Here is a 20,647-nt window from a genome sequence, read left to right as displayed (position 1 = left end):
AGGAGGAAAGACTGTCAGCCTAGAATTCTATGCCCGGCGACTGTGTCTCTCCAAAACAAGAGCGAAATAAAAATGTTTTTAGACATACAAATCTAAAAGAACTCATTCCTGGCAGATTCACGCTAAAAAGATAAAGTTAAAGAACATCGTTCAGGCACAGGGAAGTGGTAGCAGCTGGAAATCTGGGTCTGCGTAAAGGAACGAAGAGTACCTGAAATGATAAGTACGTGGCTGAATCTATAAGATTATTTTCTAATTGTTTAGATCTCTTTAAGAAATGATCAACTGCTTAGACAAAAGTAACAGCACTGTGTTTTGGGCTAGGACATGTAGGACATGTCAGAATAAAGTGAATGACAACCATAGCATGAAGTCTGGAGGCGAGAAATGGACGTGTATTAACTGTAATGTTAATACATGTGAAGGAGTATGCTGTCCTTTCAACAAAAATTGCTAAGTTAAAGATGAATACTATAAATCCTAAAGCAACAAAGAGCTACCACTAATAATCCGACAAAGGAGATAAAATGGATAATCCGAGAGAAGGCAGAAAAAGCAGAAAACATGGAAAAGAGTGGGTAAGACAAATAGAAAACAAATAGCAAGATGATAGACTCATTCAGACCTAATTGTACCAATTAAATGAATGTAGATGCTACAAACACCTCCAATGAAAAGGCAGAGATGATCAGATGGGATAAAAAAAAGCAAGTTCCAATTATATGCTGCCTCCAAGAAACATTTTAAATATAAAGACACAAATAGGTGAAAAAGAGAAGAATGGAAAAAGACATACTGAGCTAGGCCTAGTCATAAGAGAGTGGAATCATAAGAGAGTGATTCACTGATAGTGATTCTGATTACCATCAGAATCAGTTGCAGAGCAAAGCATATTACCAGGAATAAGGAAGAGAATTCCCTAACGATAAAAGAGTTTGTCAGGAGGCCGTAACGATCCTATTTACATACCTGATTGTGGGGCTTTGAAATATAGGAAGCAAAAATTGATAGCACTGAAAGAAGAAATGAACAAGTACATGGTTATAGTAGAAGATTCCGTTGCCCTCTGTGAATAATCGATAGAATAAGCACATAAGCAGCAAGTAATCACAGCTGTACTAGATTTGAATAGCACTCCCAGCCAGGTAGACCCAATTGACATTTATCCAGCAGTCCACCTAGCAACAGCAGAGAACACGTTCTTCTCAAGTGCAGGTGAAACATTTCCAAGAGAGACCCCATTCTGGACCAGGAGACAATTCCCAAGGGCAGAAGGACTCAAGTCACACGGTATGTCCTTTGATCACAATGGAATCAAATTGAAATAACAGAAAGATAGCTGGAAAAATCCCCCAAATGTTTAGAAACTATAAAACACACTTCTGAATAGCCCATGGGTCAAGGAAATCAATAGAAATCTAATAGAAATTAGGAAATATTTTGAACTGAATGAAGATGAAAACACGACATCTCAGAATCAGCGGAACGCCACTCACTGAACCTGTACCGAAGTGAGATTTATAGCGCTAAATATTAGAGGAGAAAGGTCTGAAAACCATGAATTCAGGTGTCATCTTAAGAAACTGAACAACAACAACAAATTAAGCCCAAAATAAACAGAAGAAAGGAAATAATAAAAATCCCAATGGGAATCACTGAAAAAGAAACCAGCAACTACAGTAAAAAAACAAAACAAAACAAGAAAACCCTCAAAAGCTGGTTCTTTGAGAAGATCCGTAAAGTTAGCAGTCCTCTAATGAGTCTGATCAGGAGAAAAAAAGAGAAGACACAAATTACTGATACCAGGAATGGGAGACGTGCCAGACAAGCCCCAAACGTGACAGTTCTCTGGGAATGGAGCTTTTAGGGGAGCTGGAAGCTGGTCCCCGCCCCTCCCCCCCTGGCTGCCAGGGTGCGGGGCTGTTGGTTTTCGAGGCCTCTTTGGACCTGGAGAAAGCGGATGGGAAAGGATCATGGGAACGCCACAGAGCTCACCGTTCTTGCTGAGTTTCCAGTAACTGATCCCTGGGTCGTTGCAAGCCTTTGGTTAGCTCGGAGTTCTGAAAAGGTTGATTTTGACAGTTTCTGCCAGAGTTTTGTTGTCACGCTAAGACAGCTCTTCTCTGGTAGCATCACACTTGCAGGCCTTTATCCCAGCCTCCGCCAGGGTTGATGTGTCCAGGAAAACACTTCCTGGTAAATATTTCCGGAAGGATCCAAAGACCTAGACTGTACTTCCTTCCCCAGGTGGGCAGCCTCCTGCTCCCACTCACGGCATGCACTTCCATCGCGCCAAAACCCCCTTTCAGAAAAATGTTTTCTTTTATCCTGTATCACAAAGAGCAGATAGTTCAGGCTAATCACATCCCATTTGTTTGAGGACAGATAGAAAGTTAATATCTTGTGCTTCTAATTTCTTTGTCTTTCATTTTTGACCTTACAGAGGAAGATCCATGGAGTCATTTGTTCTTTGTGAATTTCATTAACGTTTTAATTAAAAAATTTTTTTTTCTACTACAATACCTTTTGATTTAATGTGTGCTGTAAATCATAGAAAATAGATTTGAGTGTTTACTATGATTACAGCACTGTGAGAACATTTAAAAATAGAAAATACAGTCCCGTCCTTAGGGAGCATCTAATCTAATTGGAGAATAAAACTAGAATTCCTAACTCTTACACATCTTGTATCAAATATGTTTGGGGAAAGAACAAAGGAGAGGTCAGACCAGGGTGAGAACTTTCCTGTTCTTTCCTCTATTGGATATGACAGGTGATTCATTCACTCAGTAAAGTCTTAAGCATCAGCTGTATCTGGAGATACAGTCATAACTCAGAAGATGAGGTTTCTGCTCTCTTTGGGTAACAGCCGAGAGAAGAAGTCAGCCAATAAATATGCAAGCAAGTGAATAAATAATTAGCAGCTGTGAATACAGTCATAAAGAATAAAGCGGGATCGAGCTGCTTTTTAGATCAAGTGGCCCTGGAAGGTTTTCCTGAGAAGTGAGAGCTGAACTTCAAAGAAGACATTGAGCGAGCCATGGAGAAGGATTTGAGGCTAAAAAGCATTCCCTCCGAATCCAGAGCCTCTGAGTGGGGAGAGTTGCCCACTTTTGAGAAACAACTGGTAGGCTCATGTGTGGGGGTCATAAGAGAGTGCTCTGTGGAGGAGAGAGTGCTCTGTGGAGGAGAGTGCTCTGTGGAGGAGAGAGTGCTCTGTGGAGGAGACAGTGCTCTGTGGTGAAGACAAGGAAATGGGCAGTGTCTACATCCCCCAGGCCATGGGGAGAAGTTTGGTTTCATCCTAAGAGAAAGGGAAGCCACTGACAGGTGGAAAGGAAGGAGGGGCATGACTTGATTTGTACTTTTGGAAGACGAGTGTCGCTGCTGTGGAGGGGAGTACACAGTAGGGCAAGGACGGAAGTGGGAAAAAGTGTTCATGGCCTTGCCCTTACCTCTGCACCTCGACAGCCAGCAGTTTATACCAAGGGCTGTGTGGCAGTCCATGTGATCTGATGGAAGGGTCGCAGGATTTGTGCCAGAAATGCCTGCATTTGAATCCCAGCTCTTCTGCCTACTAGCTCTGTGTCTGGACAAGCGACTTAATGTCTCTAAGCTTCTGTTCACGTGTTTGTAAAATGGGGAGGAATAATACTTAGCCATTAGAGTGGTAGTAAGGGGTATGTTAGGTGATGTGTGGAAGTACGCTAGGGGTTCCCAACAGATGTTCTCTTTCCTCCTCCTGGTACGGAGTTTTGGTGGCAAACAGAGTGGAGGTGGCTGCTTCCTGCAGTGAGCCTTCTGATATCCGTAAACATGGCGGAGTGTAGAGTGCACTCTCAGTTATGGTGCTGACGGGCGTGGGTGATTAGAGCCATCCCTAATGCCACTGACATCACTGTTTCCTTCCTGGCAGGGACTTGACTTTAGGACAGACCACCATTTCCATTTGGTAGCCACTTGCGCTACTGATGCCCTGGTTTTCGTTGCCTAGTGTCCGTTCACTTCATTCGTCAGTAGCATGGTGGTTGGGAGCGCTGGGCTTGGGGTCAGGCCAACCTAGAGTCAAGTCGTAGTTCTGTGATTGACCAGCTGTGCAGCCTTAAGCAAGGGCCTCGGGTCTCAGCTTCTTCATCTGTGATGTGAGGACAGGGATAGTCCTCAGGAGGTTGTGGTGAGGATTGCAGAGTAGAGCCCAGACTCTAGTAACTCTGACACCACCGGTGTCCCATGACTCGGTGGTACAAGGTCCCATGCGTTCAAGGAGACTAGCTTGGTGCCCAAATAAAGGGTAGCTTCTGTTGTCATTCCTGCTGCAATCAGTGCTGGCCGTCAGTGCAGGTATATTTTTCCAGCTGCCGTTGACACGCAGTAACATGGGAAGGGTACTTTCTGAGTATCCTACACGTGACGAGACCCCACTTAAAGGTAAAAACTGAGAACTCAGCCATTGTGTGTTCTCGTTTTGATTCGCTGCCTTTTCGTGCGTTAGGTGGACAATCAGCTCATTGGTACCACTCAGCCCTTCATGCTCTATGTGACTCCCCTGAGCAACGAGAATGAGGTCGTTGAGACCGGCCCTGCCGTGCAAGTGAATGCGGTGAAGTTCCCCAGTAAGAGCGCGCTGACCAACATCTACAAGGTAGGTGGGTGGGAGAGGCTGGCGGGCCTGGCACAGTGGCAGGGGGGCGATTTGTTCTCTCTCAGCCGGGTCTCCGAGCAGCAGTGAGGGGTGTGGCTGGGAGTAGTCCTGTGGGGTTGAGGCACGAGTGACTTACCCCACGGTGTCGAGGAATTTACAGCAACTCTTCTCACAACTGTGATTTCGATGACCTTGTGCATGATTGTGCCGAATCCATATAGGCATATAGGCCAGAGTCTGTATTCATCGAAGTGAAGTCTGTGGGAAAGCATAGCATCTTCCAGATTGGTCAGGACCAGGCATGATCCAGATGTGTTCTTAAAAGAGAGTAATTAGAAAAGGAGTGGTAGGAGGGGTCTGCCCTCAGGACTGATGTGCTCTTGGGTAAGCTGCCACACTGTTTAATAAAAGCAGGTCACTTTCTTTCGTAAATAAGTTTCCATGTACAAGCTAGCTGTTACAGCAACAGATTCTGGAAAAGTGGGAGCTAAGAGGTTGCTTCCCATATTTCTGGTCCTTTGTCACCAGTGCCAGTGGGGGCCAAGCCTGTATGCGGCCCTCATTTCCTACTGTTCCTTAAAGTAACTACTGTCCGCGGAAACTCAGTGCCGTAACGCTGTCCGTGGCAGTGCACCTGCAGGTGTGATCCCGACAGAGGAGACACGGATGCCCCAGAAACCAAACAACAGGGTGGTGAATTGTCTATTAAACATCTGGGATTTTTGGCTAACTGTAACAGTATAGAGAGAGAGATGAGCCAGGGATCATTTGGCAACGTGATTATATAATCCCATGAGTGAAGAAACCATACCATTGTCATTTGGGGCCTTCTTACTGGCACAGGTAAGAGTTCCTTCTGGCGTTTACGCTTTTAATCAGAATTTCTTTATCTCTAGCATCTGATGATCACGGCTCAGAGATTCACAGTGCAAATTGAGGAGAAACTGCTTCTCAAGCTGCTGAGTTTTTTTGGCTATGATCAAGCAGAATCAGGTACCGTTGAATGCTCTAGGTGTGTGTCTGGGAGTTGACCGAAGAATGGCATTTCTTAGTCTGCTTATGAAAACGGGTGGCCTCTGGGTGCCCGACAAGCTCCCTTTGCGCCTCACAACCTGAGCCCGGAAGCCAAGGCTTGTGTCTCAGTGGTTTTCTTTCCGAGTATGGCTTGTTGACTGCAGGGCTGACATGGGCACGAAGGAAGCTTCTCAGAGGTATCCCGGAGTACCCGGGGGTAAGCCTTTGGGAAACAGCACACTTTTCCTCTTTGTAGTGTGTTTTTTTGACTCATCTTCTCTAGGATAACAGAAATGATGTTAGTCATTTAGCAAACCACTTTGTTTCCTAACCTTTGTTTATTAAACAGACTCAGGGCCAAGAATCAGAAATCCCTTCGGCAGTTCCTTTGGTTTAGATGAGGGAAAAAAAATTGGCTAGCCTTAACTTCTTACCTTTTTACAATCATACCCTTATGCCTTAATGTCATTACTAGGCTTTCTAGTTACTGGACTCTTCTGTGGAGAGGGGAGTAAGATAAGCTATTGAAAACCTAAATTTTTCTAGCAGTTGCTATAGAAATCATTTTGCTTTTGTCTCTTTATTTTAGATACCTCCTCATGGCCTTTGTAAGACTGTACATAGAGCTTAGGAAGAAGTCAGTAATGCTTAGTCTTTTGAAGACTAAACCAAATATCGAGCCTGAAGAAATTATAAGATAGACTTATGTTTATGTGCCCACATTGGCTAGAGACAAAAATCACTGGGGACATGTGTACATATGTACACACATACAAACAGTGCCAGACAAATATTTTTGCTCTTTAACCCAGACTTAGAATTTACATTTTAAGTGTAATTGGGATCAAGAGGAAGATCCTATCTGTTGAAAACTGTGTTTTCCACTTTGGACTGGAACGCCAATATCTGTTTGCATTTGGACAGCCACTCGAGGGCCTGCCTGCCACGTAGCCATTCTCTTTTGGCACCTTCCTGGGAAGTTTTACTTTAAATTCTATTGGACATGGTGTTCTCGTAGGTTTCTCTGAGTAAATTTCTCACCAAACATTGTAGAAATGATTTAGACTTTTGTAAAATCCTGGCCTGTCTTTCACTGGGGCGTCTCCACTTTCTATAACTATTTCTGTTCCCTGAATACAGATAAGCAGGTGTCTGTCGCAGTATCATTTTCTAAAACCTATTTCCTTTCTTTCTGTAAATAGAACTATGATAGCTGATGGTATAAATTTGTTTGATAGGCAGCTTTGTACAATCTCCTTGGTTTTATTTCTAAGGCACGTGAAGCCAAGTGAAAATAAGCTGGCCGGATGGGCGTGGGTACAGGAGAAAATAACCGAGCCCATTACTGTGTGCGAGCCCATGTTAATCCTTTTTACTTCATGAGAAGTAAAAAAAAAATCTGCCTCGACTCCACTACTTTAACAAATGTCCACCATTTGGGAGAGAAGGTGCTTGCTTACTGCCATGATGTCACTTCTTTAGAGCCTGCAGCCTGTTTCTCTTTTAAGGCACTCTGTTTCATTCAGCTGCATTATTTAATTGGTCATGTTGTTCATTATGATTCAGTTAAACTACACTCCAAATACAAAATAAGTTCTGATAACCTGGGTCGTTTATAATAATCATAATAATAACAACAGCAACACAGTTTCTAGAAAACTCATTGCCAACAAACACGCCCGTGGCCTTTGGCTTCCCCACCTGCATTAGTTTTTCCAAAGATGACATCTGCCAGATGGCACAGCGTCGCAAATCAAAAGGTTAGGCTATTGTACTTTTTCGGTAAACAACATGAAACAGATCTGCTTTTACAAAGAAATGACATCAGGATACCGTACACATCACCAAACCCTGAAAAACTAAGTTTACAGAAATAGATATTTACATTTTTCTGTGAATTTTTTTCAACACGAACACAAACATTGGAATTATGAGACTTCAGGAGGTTCAGTTTTGTTTTGTTTTGTTTTGTTTTGTTTTGTTTTGTTTTGTTTTAATTCACCATTTTACTTTGTACCAGAGGTGGAAAAGTATGATGAAAACCTCCATGAAAAGACTGCTGAGCAAGGTGGAACACCAATTCGATATTACTTTGAAAATCTCAAAATCAGCATTCCCCAGATCAAGCTGAGTGTGTTCACCTCCAACAAGCTTCCATTGGATCTTAAGGTGAGCTGATACCTGGGTAAGTTATAAAATGACTTTCCCTGGAAAAGAATGAATGTGTTTACTATTGGCCTTTTCTGTCCAGTATCATCATTTGTAGCAGATATTTTTCCAGGTTTCCCGTTCTGAAGGTTTGACGTGTATATGTATGTATAGGTATGTATATGTAAGTATATACGTATGTATACTGTATATACGTATGTGTGTGTATATACGTATGTATAGTATGTATACGTATATGCGGCTTGTTTTTTTTATGTTTAAGTATGCCTTTGCTAAAGATTGAGGAGTAATGTGAGTGAACAGAGAATGACATAAAACCCATCTGCCATCTGTTTAGCTCTTGGCGTTACCTCAATGAACTAAGAACCTACTTTGCTAGGGCCACTCCCAGATTCAGGAGAAAAGCCGCAACCAAGATAGTATCTTCCTTTTGTGCCAGAGCCCTGCCTGCCTGCCCTCCTAGTTCTCTCCTCCTGAGGCTGCACCTCTTTGTGAAGGGTTGATACTAGAAACGTCTACCACCTTCAAGGAACACACTCAACTGCATACCACTGAGATGTGGCCTTGCCTACCACCATATCTGAATGTGACACTCCTGCAGATCATCCTGATACGCATTTGACAGAGAGACCCCGAATTTCATCTTTGTTTGCTGCAATATGATCTACTTTGAGGGATGGGGATGGGATTTAAATCCAAGTCCATGCGACTGTAAAGTTTGTACTGTGCTGTACTATGCAATATGCTATCTAGATGCCCCTCCAGAACGTAAGGCCTGAGAAAATTAAACAAAAAAATTTTTTAGTTTTTTTTTTTTTTTTTTTGAGAGAGAGATTGGGGGGAGGCAGGTGGGCAGTGGAGGGGCAGAGAGAGGGAGACACAGAATCTGAAGCGGGCTGCTGGCTCTGAGCTGTCAGCACAGAGCCCAGTGTGGGGCTCGAACCCACAAGCCATGAGATCATGACCTGAGCCGAAGTTGGACGCTTAACCAACTGAGTCACCCGGGTGCCTGGGGCCTCAGGGAATTTTAGAGCTGTAAGAGTCTTCAGCGATCCTCCTGCTCAGTGAACAAGGATGTTGGAGTTCAGCGCGTTCTTCCACTCAAGCCTGTGGAGGTAGATGTAATGGGAACAGGAGTAGGACCCGGTGGTTGTTAGGTCTTCGCTTAGATTGCGTCTAAATCTGCCTCGCTGCAGCTTGACCCCATTGCTTCTGGCTCTTTCCTTCGTTGCCCTTGCAGACGGTTATCAAGGCACTCATCTCACCACTAACCACCAGCCGAGGACATCTCCACTGCCCCATGCTGCCGCCTTTGAGATGCCACATGATGGTCTCTCTTCTGAGTAGGAATAGCTATAGACCTGAACAAATAAGGAGTCAACTTGGAGTTGTAAATTCAGATGCCTACGGGGACTGTGGCAGCAATGTATTGAGTGAAGCGGTATGGTGGGGACCATTGCACGCGGGGCGTGCCCGCTTCGTCTGAGGGGGCAGCCTCGGCTCGGCTCCAGCCCGTTGCTGTCATAGGGTAATGTGAACCCAGTGTTGCTGGAGCTTCAGATTTTTAAAGTGAAGCCGGAAATCTGGATTTTTATGTGGAATCTCCTGGTTTTGAAATGTTGGCAACTGATTTGAGTTGTTTTCTTTAAAAACCTTGTGGGCCTAACAAAACACATGTGTGGGCCTCATGTGATGCAGTCTGCCAACACACAACTTCTAAAATAGACATATAGGTAACGAGACAGTATAGTCTGGTCGACGCCAGATCATACTTGGTAGGGCGAGGGTGACTGCTTCAGTCCCGCGGCGAGCCGGGCGTGAGCCGTTGGGAGCGTGCTGGGCAGGACCAGAGTCGCGGGGATTGTTTGCCGCCGTGGCGAGAACAGCGCGGTGTGCCCTTTCCAGCGGACTCTCCTGTCTGCTTGATTGGCTTTAATTTCATGTTTCCCAGGAGACTGAAGATACTTACAATTAGCATGCGAGTGGGGGGGAAATCCACGGGAAAACCACTATCTTGCTAATATCCCCAAGTATCCACTTGACTTATGTGACCCTTTGGAATGGGTTTGTTTGATAAAGTGTATATTCCCCCAGAGCACCTGGCACTCGCCCAACAAACCAATGTTAAGCATTTCCTGAGAGTGAAGGACTTCTTGTTTTTTAAATCATCTTCCTTAGAAACACAGACACCTAACCATTCCTTTCAGATTGCTCCCAGCAGAGAACTTTCCCCCAGACTGCCAAATGCAATATGGCTTCTTACAGCTGAAGTAGCTCCAGACCCCCAGTCACATGGTCTCTGTGCCTGCGTGTATGCTCCACGACGAACTAGGAACTGGTTAAGTTGAATGTTTCGTTCGGCACTGTTCTGAGGATCCGTTGGAAGGCGTTTTCAAATGATTGTTAAAGAAGTTGAGCGGAGCGGCCCTGTCCTGAGGTGTGGGGCAGGGGGAGGGGGGGCACTGTGATGGGGGCACATCCGTGTCTCAGGCAGGGTGTCAGGGAATTGGGGCCTCAGAGTTAAATTCTCAGCCTGTGGGAGTCACCGTTTTACTGTGTCTCGAGTTCTCCTGGTGGAGTCGGGGGCTCATAAAATAATGTCATTTATTCAGAGAGTTTTCTAACAGAGTAATATCCCCTTATTAGTAGCTCTTGGGAAGAGCGATATGCTCTTGGAGATGAACATGTACTGCTTAAAGTATGTACTTAGGGAACGGAGTGCTGTCCCAGAATGGGAATCACAAGAGTCTGACTAAAAGGTAACCATGTCTTTGGTATTGAAGGAATAATTATCTTGATTCTCTTGACTCCAGGCCAGGAGTGAGGCTGTCAGAAATCTCACGGGGAAGCCTCTTCAGGTTTATGCTGAGGGTACATTATTGCCAGATATAGTGTCTGTTGAGAAGGACTCGGAGCAGTTTCCCATCTGCTGTCTCGATTGGATTCCTTTCTCCGTGATGGGAGAAGGGGGAGATAATAGTTCCATTTCACAAGTGCACACACATTCCTCCCTTCCACCCTCCTCCCCATTATACTCCCAAGCGTGTGTGTTAGAGGGTAGCAGAGTAATATCGAAAACGCCAGGTAGTTTATATGTACTTTGGTTTTTTTCAAGATCAAAAGAAGCCAGGAGCCTTTAAAAGGTTTCACGAGGTGGCCTCCAGCATGCAGTCCGTTTCCCATTTAGAGCATTGGGGTATTACAAAAGAAGGGCTTTAATTGAGCAATCTAGTTTGGAAGAAAACCCACATTTTAATGGTCAGAGAGCAAGAGGGTGGGGGTGAGGGGGAATTTCAAACAAAGACACTATTTAAAAAGCCTAAAACTGTCTTCTCAAAGGCTTGAAATAATTTGTTGGGAAACTTCAGACCCTTTACTTTTTTCCTCCCCTCCCTAAATAAAAACCAGATTTGTTAAAAGGAAAAAAGATCCAGTATTGTTAATTGTATTTCAGAAAGTGCCAGAGAGGGAAATATCCCTGTAGTTTTAAACACTGTCCCGGGAGGGAAATGGGCAAATACCCTGCTTCACATAAACAGTCTCTATGTACCATAAATAAACCTTTAAAGAATGAATTCCAGACAGTTTTGTTTAGTGCAGGATAAACTAAGAAAGGGAAGGACGTGGGCCAGGGACTGGCTTGTGATCCGAGACCTTATGGCATATGGACAGGTATTTCTTCTTTTGACTCTGTAAAGTTTCTGGAAGACTTCAGCGGTTTTCGTCTGGAGGAGGTAGGAATGGACAGTGTCCTAGTTTTATTGGGAACTTCTGCGCACACGTTGCTTTCTCCAGAATCCGTTTTATAACAGGAAAGTGTCTGCTCCTTAAGTAAATAAGCATCAGCTTTGTATACTACTGTACTTGATTGGTCGGTCACTGCGGGAAAGAGCCCTGTTTGGCTCTTTCCCTCTCATCTCTTTCACTTTGACCGGAACAACCTGAAGGTGGCAGGATAATTCGTACCAAAGGCTGCATCTCTCCGCCTTGTCCAATGTGGGAGGCCCCAAGGCATAAATGACGACGAGGTAAAGAGTTTTACCAAAGGGCCGATATTTCCTTGGTTCAGACAAAGCACATTAGCCATTCAGAAAGGGGATGGTGTCTCTCGTGAGGGTTTTGACAACTTGGTGGAGGTTTCAAAGTCTTTGCTACTCCGAATGGTACCTCTTCTTCAGTATTTGGTTACGATGAGGAAGTTGGGGTGAAAAAGCTTTTGCCTTAAGCCTTTGTTTGGATCTCATTTCCTCTTCTCTGAGACGAGAGTAACGTTCAGGGTTGTATTGGCAAAACAAACTGCCGAACCGATGTCCCCACCTTTCCCGGCAGATTTATCGTGGGGCTCTAAGCAAAGCCGTTAAGCCCGCTGGGCCTCAGTTTCTCTGTCACCAGCACGTGGATGGGTGAAGCACGCGTGAATGAACAACAGAAAGTTTTTCAAGAGAAACAACATAATCCTCCATTCCGATCTTCATGCTTTCCACCTACCAGGTGGTTACTTTTGTGCCAATGAGCACGTGCAAGTCGAAAATCTCCTAATAACTAACTGCACGAGTTTGGGTCATCTACTTAACATTTCTCCGGCTTTATTTATTTAAAAAAATGAGAGGGTTAGGCTGAATTAACCTAAGAGCGCTCTTAATCTCTAAAAAGTTTTGTTCTCACATTATGTAGTAGGAGGTTTCTCGTGACTTCCCGAGGCCCCAGATCGGGGGCACTTTTTTCCGACCTCATGTCTGTAGGGTCCTCTGCCGTATTCGGGATCGCGGGCCTCCCCATTCCTTTCTGGTTCTCCTCTTATCTTCTGTTTGTTTCTTTGTCTTCGTCACAGCTTTCTTTTCCTCTACTTCTGACCCCTCTGTTGAAAGGCCATCCTTTTCCTCTGAGAACCAATCTTTTCTGCCGTTTATCACTTTGCCCATTTTTTAAATCCTATTACTGGTCTTTAATCACCTGTAATTGTAGAAGCTCTTCATGTAAGTTTTGTCTTTGATGTAAGTTGCAGGGTTTTTTCTTCATTTTTTCATTTGTCTTTTTGCTTTACTTTTGATGTGTATGGGTTCTTTTTTAATCCTATAGAAGCTTTTGATTTTTGTGTTGTCAAATCCACCAGTCTTTGACCTTTTTGAATATATGTTTGGAGTCCCAAAAAAGTTTCCCCATTCTATGGTTTTAAGCAATTTCTTCTGTATTTTCTTCAGTTACATGATTTCATTTCAATTAAACATGCTCTTGTCCCAAAAGAATCTAAGGCAGCCTCTGAAAATACATGCTAAAAGATGAAAAAATAAAGGAGAAAATAGAAGGTCCATTAAATTACACATGAGGTTTTACTGTAAAGACATTTAATTTAGTGGGGCAATATATAGATGTTTTAGTAAGTGCTGTTAGACCAACTAGATAGCCATATGGAAAAATAGAAAATCAGATGGATTATTTACACTGTATATAAGGAAAGATTCAATGTGGATCAGAGAGTTACTAACATTATTAGCATGAAGAAGTGTTTTCAGGGGCGCCTGGGAGGCTCAGTCGGTTGAGCGTCTGGCTTCGGCCCAGGTCATGATCTCATGGTTTGTGGGTTCGAGCCCCGCATCAGTCTCTGTGCAACAGCTCAGAGCTTGGAGGCTGCTTCGGATCCTGTGTCTCCCTCTCTCTCTGCTCCTCCCCCGCTCATGCTCTGTCTCTCTCTCTCTCTCTATCTCTCCTTCAAAAAAAAAAAAAAAAATTTTAAAAAGTGTTTTCACATTCAAAGAAGAGTATTTCGCATACTTTCTAAAATCCTTACAATATCAATCTTGTTAAAGTTTGTTTTTTTTTTTTAATGTTTACTTATTTTGAAAGAAAGGGAGAGTGAGCAGGGGAGGAGCAGAGAGTGGGAGGGAGAGAATTCCAAGGAGACTCCATGCTGTCAGCACAGAACCTGATATGGGGCTCAGTGTCATGAACCGTGAGATCACGATCTGAGCCGAAATCAAGAGTCGGATGCTTAACTGACTGAGCCACCCAGGAACCCCTCCTCCCAATCTTGTTACAATAAAGTATGGTGGGGCACCTGGGTGGTTCATTCAGTTGAGTGCCCCCGACTCTTGATTTCGGCTCAGGTTATGATCCTAGGGTCATGGGATTGAGCCCTGCATCAGGCTCCATGCTGGGCATGAAGCCTGCTTGAAATTCTCTCTCTCTCTCTCTCTCTCTCTCTCTCTCTCTCTCTCTCTCCCCCCCCTCCTTTCCCTGTTCACTCTCTCTCTCTCTCAAATAAAAAATAAATAAAATAAAAATATGTAATTGGAAAATAGACCAAATCTGGAAATTGTTAACTGGCTTATAGCAAACCAAGATTAACCAAGAATTACAAGAAAAGCTCGATAGAGAAAAAAAAAAACCCAAAAGTCTGCTTGAAGGTAACGGAAAGCTACCAAGATATCTAGGACTTGAGAGTCCAAGATTTATGTGAGGAAGGAAACTTGGTAAGTGAGCCCACCATTTACTCTGCCTTTACTCTTGAGATAGTTCGAATGTGTAACTGGTATGTGTTGAAAGGCAGAGAAGTCAAGCAGAAAGCAGCTGCCAAAAGGCAGAGAGTCTGAGTAAGGCTTTTGGTGGTCTCATGGGACTGACATAGCAAACACTAGATAGATACTAAGCTGGTAACTGTTGCGCTAGTATCTTAGAGAGAAGGGACAGGCAGAATAGAGACCCTGGCAGTCTGAGCTGCTGTATGTCTTGAGGCAGGTGCCAGTCTCTAGGTAACCTAGTCTGAGAGAAGCCGGGCAAGAAGTAACAGTTGAGAGGTGGGAAAACTAAGTAGACCTTTTAGCAGTTTTCTGGTGCCAGGGAGAGTAAAAGAGGAGGAACAGAATTGGTTGTCAGTTGAGACAACTGGCCTGAAACTATCCCAGGCCTTAGAAAGACTGAAATAGACCAAGAGTTACAAAGACTGAAACCCAGCCTTGAGAAAGCCCAAATCTTGATTGGATGAAGCCTCTTTAACCGCCTACTAGAAACTAAAGACTCATGCAAAGTCTGTGAAAGTTTTAATTTTAATTTTTTTTTTTTTTTTTTACATTTTATTTATTTTTGAGAGAGAGACAGAGCACAAGCAGGGGAGGGGCAGAGAGAGAGGGAGACACAGAATCTGAAACGGGCTCCAGGCTCTGAGCTGTCAGCGCAGAGCCCAACACCGGGCTCAAACTCACAAACTGTGAGATCATGACCTGAGCCGAAGCTGGACGCACCACCCAGGTGCCCCGAAAGTTTTCATTTTAAAAACAGACACTAGAAGCAGACCCACAGATAAACCAGACGTTGGCATTGTCAAACACACAGTATTAAAGAGTAACCGTATCTGTGTCTGAGAAGTTTACTAGAAAACTATAATTTATATTTTGAAAATAAATAATAAAGGAAAATTATAGACTAGAATTTTTTTCATGAACATGGAAGAAATCCGAACAAAATATTAACAAAGCAAATACAGCAATGAATAAGAAGAAATATAACTAAATTGGGTTTATTCCAGGAATGTAAGTGTGGTTTAACATTTTCAAATAAATCATGTAATTTACCACATTGACAAAATAAAAGAAGAAAAAGTATTATCTCAATAGTCGCACAAAAGCCTTTTGACAGAATTCAACATCTATTTATGATAAGAACTCAGCAAGCAAAAAATAGAAGGGAACTGCCGGAATCTGATAAAGTATATGTGTAAAAAAGCTACGGCAAACATACTCAATGGTGAGATACTGAAAGCAGGGAAGGTGCTCATTATCCCTACTCTTCAGTGTCTTACTGGAGATTGTAGCCAGTGCAATAAGTCTAGAAAGATTAAAGAAGAAGTAAAAGGCATAAGAACTGGACAGGAAAATGAAAATTTTATTATTTGCAGAGAGCATAAATACGTACCTAGAAAATCTAAAAGAATGCGCAGAGAAGTTGTTAACTGAATGGATAATTTAGGAAGGTCACTGGAGATGGTGTACAATGTCAGCAACGGTTATAGAGGGAAGGAAAATTTTGAAGGATGTAATTTACAGCATTGTTAAGAAAACATCAAATACAGTATCATTATTTATTGCTGTGTAACCAGCCACCCCAAAACTTAGTGGTTTAAAACAGTCATTTTATTCACAATTCTGTGGGCTGGACTCTGTTGAATGCTGGCTTCTGCTGGACTGACCTGTGGTTACTCATCTGGCAGTCAGCTGAGACGGAGTCGTATACGATGACCTTACTTATGTGTTAGGTCTTGGCTGTCAACAGAACCTCCTTCCACGTGGTCTCTCAGCTTCTTCACGTGGTGGAAGTATCAAAAGGGCAGAGCAGAAACTCCCAAGATCTCTTGAAGCCTGGGCTCAGAGGTCACACAGTGTTACCTCTGCTGCATCTTATTGACTGAAGCAACTTACAAGGTCAGTGCAGATGAAGTCGTCTCCGCTACTGTTACAAGATGTAAAGAATATATGGCCATTTTTAAAGTAATCTCTATACCCAGTGTGGGGCTAGAACTTACAACCCTGAGATCAAGAGTTATGTACCCTCTACCAACTGAGCCAGCCAGGTGCCCCTGGCCATTTTTAATCTATCACAGATACCTAGGAGTAAATCCAGCAAAGGTTATATGCAAGACCTCTGTATGGAAAACAATGGAATGTTATTAAGAGAAAAAGTGAACTAAATAGATAAAGGGACATACCACATTAATACACTGGAAGACTCCATACTGTGAAGCTGTCTTTTCTTCTCAAATTGATCTATAGATTCAGTAAGATCTTAATGAAAAATTGAACAACTTTTTATGGCAGATTGACAAGCTGATTCTAAAATTTATTTGGAAATGAAAAGTGCAAAGAATAACCAAGATGATCCTAAAAACAAAGTTGGAGAGCTTATACTCTCAGATTTCAAAACTCATTACAAAAGTATAGTAATTAAGACAGGGTGGTATTGGCAGAAGGCAGGACAAAATGAAACAGAATTGAGAAACAGATACGTAAATATGGCTAGTCAACTTGTGACAAAGTTTACACGGTACTGCAGTAGGAGAGAGGGTGATCATTTCAGTAAATATTACTTAGGCAAGTAGATATCCATCTGGAAAAAATGGATCTTGATTTCTGCTTCACACCATATAACAAAAATCAAGTCCAAGTAGATTATAGATGTAAATGTGAAAAGTTAAGCAATAAAATTTTTTTAGGTACACACAGGGAATATCTTTATGACCTTGGTGTAGATAATAATTTCTTACTGAGGAAACAGAAAACCCTTACCATAAAGGAAAAGATTGGTACATTGGATTTCATTAAAAAAGAATATCTGGGGGCACCTGGGTGGCTCAGTCGGTTAAGCGGCCGACTTCGGCTCGGGTCATGATTTCGCGGTCCGTGATTCGAGCCCCGCGTCGGGCTCTGTGCTGACAGCTCAGAGCCTGGAGCCTGTTTCAGATTCTGTGTCTCCCTCTCTCTGACCCTCCCCTGTTCGTGCTCTGTCTCTCTCTGTCTCAAAAATAAATAAACGTTAAAAAAAATTAAAAAAAAATATCTGATCATCAAAGAACACCTTTCAAAGAATAATAAGTCACAGAATGGGAAAAGAAAACTGTAATACATCTATTCACCAGGGACTTCTATACCGAATGTATAAGAAAAACTCCTACAAAGCAATAAGAAAAAAACAGCCCACTACAAAAATGAGCAAAAGACTTGAGTAGGCACTTCACAAAAAAGGATATCCAGATGGCCAATATGTGTGTTAAAAGGTGCATTCTTCAACAGGAAAATGGAAATTAAAGCCACACTGAGAGGGGTGCGTGGGTGGCTCAGTGGGTTAAGCGTCTGACTTTGGCTCAGGTCATGACCTCATGGTTTCATGAGTTCGAGCCCCACGTTGGGCTCCGTGCTGGTAACTGGGAGACTTGTTGGGATTCTCTCTCTCCCTCTCTCTGCCCCTCCCTCACTCACACTGTGTCTGTCTCTCTCAAGTAAGTAAGTAATATAAAACTAAAAAAACAAAAAATAAAAACACACTGACATACCGTTACACACCCATCAGAATATTTGTCTTTTAAAAGGCTGTCTATACCAAGTGACAGTGAGGATGTAGAATAAGAGGAAATTTCATAGGCTGCTGAAGGGAGTATAAACCAGTTCAGCTGCTGGGGACAGCTGTTTGACAGTGCTGTATATACTAGGGTCGAACGTGTATATTCTTTGTGACACAGCAGCTCCACTCCCAGGTATGTATTCAAGAAAAATGCATACAAATGTGCTCCCAAAGACGTGCCCATGAATGTTCATAGCAGCATTGTTCATAATAGCAAAAATTTGAAACAGCACAACTGTTCATCAACAGCAATGGTTTAATAAATTGTGTTTTATTTATATATTGGCATACTGTGTAACAATGAAAATTAAGCAACTGCAGCTGTATATAACAACCTAGTGACTCTCACAAACTTAACGGTGACTATAAGAAGCCACCGTATGAAGCTAAGAATGTTCATTTCTATGTGATATATGTTACTTTGGGTGACATGTATATTTTTTGTCCTAATATTTTATAATTACAGGGAGAATCCTTATTTATAAATATCAAAACCTTGACTCTCATTGGAAAATTGATATGACTTGTAGTTTTCACAGAATCCAAAATTATCATGCCCTGGAAGGCCATCAAATGGCTAAAGTATGTCATTTCCTTTCTTCCCTAACTAGGCCTTAAAAAGCACGTTGGGATTTCCACTGATTCGGTTTGAGGATGCTGTGATTAATCTGGATCCATTTACTCGGGTACATCCCTATGAGACCAAGGAGTTCATCATCAATGATATCCTCAAACATTTCCAGGAGGTGAGCTTTGGAGAAATACTTAGTGGCTGGAGCACAAGCAGAATGTTTGTTTTGGTTGTTTGGGAATTTTGGTTACTAAGACATTACTGTCGAGAACCCAGTTAAACATTTGCCGTTAGGGGTCAGGTCACAGCCCACGAAGCCCATACACATCATGAAAATCCTCAAACAGTGTATTTGATTTACAAGCTGCTGGTCTTGTCCCTCAGAGAACTGATCTCGGGGGCTTCCACTGGATTCGTAACAACTCTTAAGGGTTTAATTGATGCTTTAATGGTGACACAAAATACTGTGACCTCTCTATTTACTGGACATGGAGCAACTTTTGACAACCACATCAGTGTTCTTGGAGCCTGTGAGATCCTGCCCTAGCGTTGAACTTCAATTTTTCTTTTTATCAAGTTGGACATTTTCTGTTTTGTATGTATTATCCAGATTCTTCGATAGATAGGTCAAGATCATATCAAATTTATTAATGTCTAAGTTAAAATTCTATTCCTGCTCCCTTTTCTCCCTCCTCCCTCCCGTGTCCCTCCTTTCCTTCTTGGCTTCCTTCCTCAACTTTCCTAATTGGTGATGTTTCCACTAAACTGCAAGGAGAGTGACAGAGCAGATATCACTGGAACCTGGAGGCAGAAAGTAGAGGGTTGCTGGCTAGATCTGAAACATGCCTTCTTTATGCACCACCCCCTGCCGATTATAGGGGGCGCTACCAATATACTCTCCTCCCTCATTTTCCTCCTAAAACTCTCCCTGCTGCTGCCGAGTTCCCTATTTGTAGAAACATCAGAATGTGATGTATATACTAACACATGTTTGTAAAGAGTCTTTCCTGTTTGAGAGCTTTTATTTATTCTTCGGAATAGCTTCGAGACGTATTTCTGAGTCCTGGAAGTAATCTCTGGGATACATGCGTTGGGAGAGCTTAGGTGGAGTTCATGAAAGTCTAGGAGCTTGCAGTTGATGAGAATTCAGAGGTCATTGTGGTGTTGATGAGAATGGGGGACAGGACAGATTTCTAACCTTTTTGCGTGGGACATTCTACCTGCAAGTATCAACAGGTGCTGGTTTTCATCTTCTCTTTCTGCTCCATTTGACAGGAACTCCTCAGCCAGGCAGCTCGGATCCTGGGATCAGTGGACTTTCTCGGCAATCCCATGGGGCTTTTGAATGATGTTTCCGAAGGGGTTACTGGACTGATAAAGTATGGAAATGTCGGGGGCCTTATCAGAAATGTCACACATGGCGTATCAAACTCTGCTGCCAAGGTAAGGAATTAAAGGTGAAATTCCATCGTCATTAACCTCATGGGGTCTCTGCGTTACCGTGATTCCTGCCATAGCTGATAAGCTGGGAGAAGTTACGGCCTTTGCTTCGTTACCTGCCTCCCCTGCCTCCCCTCCCCTCTGATGACCGGGCACCAGGTCCGCTGAGCCGTCTACAGTATCTCATCTTCTGTCCATCACCACTGCCTTCCCGGGCTCCGGTTGTCTCTTCCCTGGGCCACTGCACTGGCCGCCTGATCCCCTGGACTCCACCGCAGCCTGCACGGTGCCACCAGAATGAACTTGCTTTTTAAAGCCTAGGATTTGAGGGGCGCCTGGGTTGCTCAGTCACTTAAGTGTTGGACTCTTTCTTGGTTTTGGCTCAGGTCATGATCTCACAGTTCGTGAGATCAAGCTCCGTGTCGGGCTCTGTGCTGGCAACAGGGAGCCTGCCTGGGATTCTTTCTCCCCCCCTCTCTCTGCCCCTCCTCTGCTTGTGTGCTCATTCTCTCTCTCTCTCTCTCTCTCTCTCTCTCTCTCTCTCTCTCTCAAAATAAATAAACTTAAAAATTAAAACATAGGATTTGATGAGGTACCTGGATGGCTCAGTCACTTAAGTGACCTTCGGCTCAGGTCATGATCTCACTGTTTGTGAGTTCGAGTCCCGCGTCGGGCTCTGTGCTGACAGCTCGGAGCCTGGAGCC

The 20,647-nt window shown here is 43.2% G+C and overlaps 1 protein-coding gene across 5 annotated transcripts in view; it reads left to right on the top strand.

Annotated features, from left to right (window-relative positions):
* Nucleotides 1–20,647, top strand: part of VPS13D (vacuolar protein sorting 13 homolog D) — a 257,320-nt gene that overhangs the window by 150,072 nt on the left and 86,601 nt on the right. For all 5 annotated transcript variants that reach the window (XM_047868772.1, XM_047868771.1, XM_047868775.1 and 2 more), the window contains 5 exons: nucleotides 4,493–4,642; nucleotides 5,539–5,635; nucleotides 7,677–7,825; nucleotides 18,544–18,678; nucleotides 19,779–19,946. In XM_047868772.1, the coding sequence (XP_047724728.1) occupies nucleotides 4,493–4,642; nucleotides 5,539–5,635; nucleotides 7,677–7,825; nucleotides 18,544–18,678; nucleotides 19,779–19,946 (699 nt within the window). The remainder of the gene's footprint in view (nucleotides 1–4,492; nucleotides 4,643–5,538; nucleotides 5,636–7,676; nucleotides 7,826–18,543; nucleotides 18,679–19,778; nucleotides 19,947–20,647) is intronic.

Source organism: Prionailurus viverrinus, chromosome C1 (assembly GCF_022837055.1).
Source record: "Prionailurus viverrinus isolate Anna chromosome C1, UM_Priviv_1.0, whole genome shotgun sequence".
In the NCBI taxonomy this organism is placed as follows: domain Eukaryota; kingdom Metazoa; phylum Chordata; class Mammalia; order Carnivora; family Felidae; genus Prionailurus; species Prionailurus viverrinus.
This window is presented reverse-complemented; position numbering and strand designations above follow the sequence as displayed.